This window comes from Tenrec ecaudatus, chromosome 1 (assembly GCF_050624435.1).
Source record: "Tenrec ecaudatus isolate mTenEca1 chromosome 1, mTenEca1.hap1, whole genome shotgun sequence".
Lineage (NCBI taxonomy): Eukaryota > Metazoa > Chordata > Mammalia > Afrosoricida > Tenrecidae > Tenrec > Tenrec ecaudatus.
In genome coordinates this window covers 169,644,489-169,650,544 of record NC_134530.1, presented here as the reverse complement: position 1 = coordinate 169,650,544, position 6,056 = coordinate 169,644,489, and the positions used below count along the sequence as shown (strand labels likewise).

Sequence of the window (6,056 nt, the reverse complement as noted above, 5' to 3'; positions counted from 1 at the left end):
AAATTTCTCAAAAGAAAAAAATGTGGTTGAATTTAAATATGATTAAACCCTAATGGACTATTTAGGAAATTAAGATATTTGGACACTGTTTTCAATTTTGAAATTAACATAGAGGAGAATGTGATCTGAAGACACATTAGTTGGTGCATGTGAAGTGATAAGTTTGGGATGTAGCTGTGCACCCAGCTGTCACCTAGTTATAACAACACTCATCCATTTTGTGCTTTCACCTATACAACTGTCATGGGGAATGTTCACCATAGAAACAGAGGACCATAAGAGGTTTGGAGATGGGCAGTGAGAACAGGGAAAGTAATTTCCTTTTTATGACTATTTCAAGAGAGGGTTTGCCAAGAGGTGTTTCTGTTGGTTGTTTCTAAATGAACAGGAGCGTGTCCAGGCTGAGTGACCAAGGAGGCTGGCAACAAAGGGCTTTCATTAAGTGGGAAAGGCTGTAGGAGGGCAAAATGTACAACAGGAAAATCCAGCTCACTTGTTGGATTTTAGGCTGTGTGGAGTTGGAGGACAAACTGTAGGAAATAGGAGGGATGGGGTGACAATGAAATTCGCCTTAGCCATCTAAATCCTTTCCATTTGATTCACCTCTTGTGTTTTCAGCCATGAGCTGTTTCTATTAATTTTGTAAGAATCACCGTGGTGATCCCAAGTCTTCATTTCTGGGTTCAAAACCCTCACATAGAAGATTACCAACAAATCTTTGAATATTCTCATTATAAAATGCCGGTGTGATTATGTGTTGCAATTTGCTTTTAACTAAATTCCCAAGGAACTTAAATCACTTTCCAAAAATATTTATTTTACATAATCTTGAAAACTTTGGTCTTCATTTCCCTGAGATTTCCATTCTAGAAGTTACTTGAAAAATATCCATATTCCAAAGATTGCTGGATTTTGAGGTACACAACAGAGTCCTGACAGTGCAGTGATACAGCTCCGCGGGGGAAAGATGTGGCAGTTTGCTTCTACTAGGAACTGACCAATGGGACAGATCTAGTCTGTCCTATAGGGTAGCTGTGAGGCAGAATGGACTCGACAACAATGAGCTCAATGCTTTGGATATTTACTTTAGTTGTAGCATCTAAGATATAAAGAAAATCGAATCATTCTCAAAGGAACAATTTCAGTTAGGTGTTTAACCTGGAGAGCGCTAACTGGGTAAGTGCACAAAGGAGAATGTCATGGAATATATTTAAAGCTTTAGTCAGTCCTGAAGCACTCTTCTTTCATTAATTCAATCTGCTCTTTTGATTTCATTCTGTACTAGAGAGTCAATCAATTTCCCACCGCCATGAAGTTATTTTCCCTATATTTGACCTTCTGTGTCAGCCTTGTTCTCTAGCAAGAGTCAAGCTATACTTTGAAGTACCCTCTCCATTTCTCAAGTGGCTGAATGTTTGATCCCTTGGAGGTTTCCTTTTCTCAACTACTGCTTAATGGAGTCTAGAATGTTTACTTACTGTAACTGTGGGCACTGCTTCATTTTTTTTTTTTTTTTTTGCCTAAAGGACCCTCATGATAATAGATCTCTGTTGTCAAGAGAGTTTTCTGCCAATAGCTCTGCACAGTGCTTCTTTGACCTCTTTGTTCCTCAGGATGTACACCACAGGGTTCAGCAGGGGGGTGATGACAGTGTAGGTCACTGAGATCAGCTGATCCTGGTCTCTGGTGTTCTCTGATTTGGGTTTGAGATAGGCAATGGAGGCACAGCCATAGTGCACAATGACCACAGTGAGGTGGGAGGCACAGGTGGCAAAGGCCTTCTTCCTTCCCTCAGCTGAGGCCATCTGGAGGATAGTGAAGATGATGAGGATGTAGGAAATGAAAATCAAGCCCATGGGAACTAGGATCACCAGGACACTGATGATTAAAGTCAGGACCTCATGGACGGTGGTGTCAATGCAGCAGAGCTTCATCACAGGTCTGATGTCACAGAAGAAGTGGGCCACCTTTGTAATACAGAAAGGCATCCTGAACACAGACACCACCTGTATCATGGCTACAATTAAACCAATGATGCAGGCCCCACACACTAATTGGATGCACACCTTCTTGTTCATGATGACGGCATATCGCAATGGGTTGCAAATGGCCACGTAGCGGTCATACCCCATTGCTGTGAGCAAGAAGCAGTTGTTGATGGCCAAAGTGATGAAGAAGAACATCTGGGTGGCACAACCTGCCAAGGAAATGGGTTTACTGGGGCCTAGGAGGTCCAAGAGGATCTTTGGAATAATGACCAGCGTGTACAGAGTCTCGGAAGCTGACAGCATGCTGAGGAAGAAGTACATGGGCGTGTGGAGGTGCCGATCAAGGCTGATGATGGTCACGATGAGGATATTGCCTGCCAGGGTTAGGACATAGAGTGACAGGAATACAATGAAGAGGGTGAGCTGGTGCTCGTGGAAGCTGGAGAAACCTTCAAACACAAACTCCCTCACCGTCGTGTGATTCTCTGTCTTCATTAATCTATATATGACATCTAAAAAGGGGCAAACAAGTAAGGGCATTTGATATTTATATAGATGATCTCTGTCAAGCAGTAAAACAAAACAAAACAAAACCAGTCACTGTTAAGATATTCTGACTCACGGGACTCACAGAGACCCTAGGAGTATCAGAGTAGAACTGTGATCCTAGTTTATAACGACTGAATTTTTAAAAGTTGATCACCAAAATTTTCTTCCATATCACCTTTCACCTCCTTCCTTTTTTCACCACACAGGGACACCTCGCTGTGTCCAGAAGACTGGGAACATCCTTGTTTGTTTCATGTTTGTCTCCTGTAAGAGAGGAGAGTGGAGAAACTGCCTTTTCTCTCCAAAAAGAAAACTTGTGACTTTTCCAGTCAAAAGCTGTGAATTCCTAGCTGTATTCTATCAAACACTAAACTTACCTTGGCAAGGAATTAATACATCAAACGCTAGCATCCTCAATTTTAAATATGCACTGTTATGAACAAAGCCAGAGAACTGAAAGTAGAAAAAAAACTAATGCTAAGTTTTATATTAGATTTTAAATTACTTAGTGCATCCCCTCTTCTTGATGTCATACAGAATTCCAGGTTCTGTATTCATCTACCATTTTCAGAGCTTCTAGGGTGTGGACAGAAGTCTTCTCCTGTCTCTTTCACTGCATTCTCTTTCCAGTCCTCTGTGAGAACGTTGGTCCTATCAACTTCTGTTCTGTACTCCTCCTACCTAGATACTACACACTTTTCAAAACCACCAACGCTCATGTGCCTTGTAAAATACCTTTCTCCTCTCTCTGTCTTTGACCCTCATCTTCTTGTACATATAAGTAGCTTAGGCCTACCATACTAATTGTTTTCTATTGAAAGCATCTCATAGTGCACTTGTGACTACAAAGCATCCTCATACACATTATTTAACTTCATTAACATCCAATGGACAAGGATTACTATTTCTATTCAGATGCAAGGAATTGCCCATAACCCACAGGAACTAAAGGACAAAAACAAGACTCTAACCCAAATCTTCTAATCTTGTGTTTATTATTTCTACCACTACACAAAACCGTATTTTAGAATGACCAGATTACAAACGCTTTAAGTTTATAATGTCTTTCCACTCTTTATGAGTGACTTCTACAATCACAGAATCAAATCTCTACTCATAGAATCATTGATATTTATCCTAAATTACCCATCAGGATGCAGAATGCTGAAGCACCACAGAGAGACTTAAAGAGAGAGAGAGCGAGAGAATGCTTTCCTGTTTCTAAGCTTCAAACACCTAATCAGTTGAGCCACAGTCTAACATTGAAAGTATAACACTAAAAGAAAGCATGATGTCATTAACATCTAATTGGAAAATATATGGGTAAGGCAACTTTGCTAGTATACTTTACCCAATTACTAGGCAACATATAATCATTTGTAACGGGTCAGCTATAAAAAAAAGTAATTCTCTAATAGAATAGATGGAGTGACCTAAAAAGTGAATTTTGCTGGAAGTAAAGCAAATTAGTCACATTACACAATGACTTGCTATTAGCTACATTTCAAAGGTAAGTTCCTTTAGTGCTTTAAAAATCTAATTCATCTAATTTCCAGAAACACACTATTTTTCTTCAAGGAAATCTACAGAAAGATATTTACAAAGAGTGGGTGCACAGTTGGGCTATGACTCCCCAGCGCGTGTTATGAAAGGAAATGGAATGTAGTTATTAAAAATAAATGTAAGTTTAGATGTCAGGGACTATTTCTTGACGGGGGCAGCTATCTGATCTTACTGTGGGCAGTCAGTTAAGTAACTATTAATATGCTCTATGAAGGTTTATATGCAGCGTCTGTGTGGACCATGATCTGTCTGAAGATGAGAGTATTGACAAGAGTGTATAACTGATAATTGGTGAGGCACATCCTTTATTTAAATAAGATGTTCTTTATTCCTGGGAGGTCATGCTTCTTTTGTGTGTGCAGGAGAACTGTGAAAGAAGAAAATCAAGGAGAACAAAGAAGACATACTTAAACACCCGGACCCTCTCCAGCTTAGTATAATTTGACCCTCTGACGGCAAGAAAACCCGCAAAAGTCCAAGCAAACCTGATGCTCTGCAGTTGATTCTGACTCATGGTGACCTCGCAGTCACAAATCAAACCTGCACCATGGGGGGATCTTAGCTGTGATCTTTCATGGCCTTGCTGGCTTGGCTCCAAGCAAAAGCTCTTCGATCTAGTGCTAACCCTTTGCACCTCCTAGGCACTGTATTTCATTCCTCTTCATGCTCCCTCCCACAACCACTGAGGTCCATATCCTACTCTCACGTCTACCTCTGCAAATCCGTGGCTTACAAGTGAAATGGAGATAGACGTCCAACATGTGGCCCATGAGTCACAAGTCTGAGTATTTACAAGTCACGGTCAGAAAAAGAGAAACAGGCATCTGTTTTTGTCTAGTTGGGGATTGGCTGTCGAGAGGGCTGTTGAGACTCTTAGATGTTGTTTCCCGAGGAGGAGATTTTGATGCCCTAGATTCTCCAAGGACCAGCTCTCGTGGTTCCTAGGTACCATCCCCTGAGCGCCCTGGAGAGTCACCCTGAGGAGTCACCTTGGGGAGTCACTCTGGTGCTAGAGGGAAGCAGACAGGCAGGCCAAGAGACTTCATTATACGAGAGCTCATTTACCAGATGACTTGCGTTTAGGGAGTCGTGGGGCAGTTTCACTGCAGAGAGAAACAGCAGTAGCTTATTTGCCACGTTTTATTTTTTAAATAAATGTTCTATTTTTATATAGTTGTACTGTGGAAAACCATGGTTACAAAGCCCGGGTGAGCTCTGGCTGAGAGCCACAGCCTTGGAATCCAGAACATTTGCACAGCGCACCCGTAGTTAGGGATCCTGTTCACTGTGAGAAGCTGGTTTTTTTATTTTTATTTTATGCCCACAACCTAGGCAGTCAAATGTTGGGGTAGATTCTAACCTGTGGGGTTCAGACATGGAAGATCAACGAGTTCAAGAGATAGTCGAGTTGTCTCTGGGAAATCAGGAAACCACTGGTAGCATGCAGCAAACCTGAATCAAGATTTCATCCTCAGGCAAAACTCCATGGGGTTGCAGGAGCCCTGGCTAGGGTCATCTCCACACTGATTCCCTGGTCCCAGTTCCAAACACCTTTATCTTTTTTCTTTCTTGTTGACCTTGAGCTTCTTGCATATTGCTTTCCCTTCACTCAAGCGAATATGTGTTTATATGGGGTCAGTAGGAATCAGCATCGACTTGATGGCAGTGAGTTTGGTTTTGTTTTTATGCTCTACTTAATAAACTACCTTCCCTCCCCTTTCCACTTCTGGTAACCAAAGAAAGTTTGGGTGTGTATGAAAACCTTTACTAGACCTTTTACAATAGTGGTTTCATACAGGATCGGTCCATTTAGGATTCACTTCTTTCAGTCAGTGTAGAGAGATTAATGTTGTTATTAGGTATCTTTGAGTAGATTTTGATTAATAACGAACCTGTGTGACTAAGTATAAGAGACTACAGGGTTTCCTAGGCTTCCCTCTTTACAGAACCAGAGAG

General features: G+C 41.3%; 1 protein-coding gene across 1 annotated transcript; it reads right to left on the bottom strand.

Annotated features, from left to right (window-relative positions):
* Positions 1–1,553: 1,553 nt before the first annotated feature.
* LOC142437144 (olfactory receptor 10J1-like) lies at positions 1,554–2,483 on the bottom strand. Its single transcript, XM_075540430.1, has one exon. The coding sequence runs from the start codon at positions 2,481–2,483 to the stop codon at positions 1,554–1,556; it is 930 nt and encodes a 309-aa protein (XP_075396545.1).
* Positions 2,484–6,056: the final 3,573 nt, after the last annotated feature.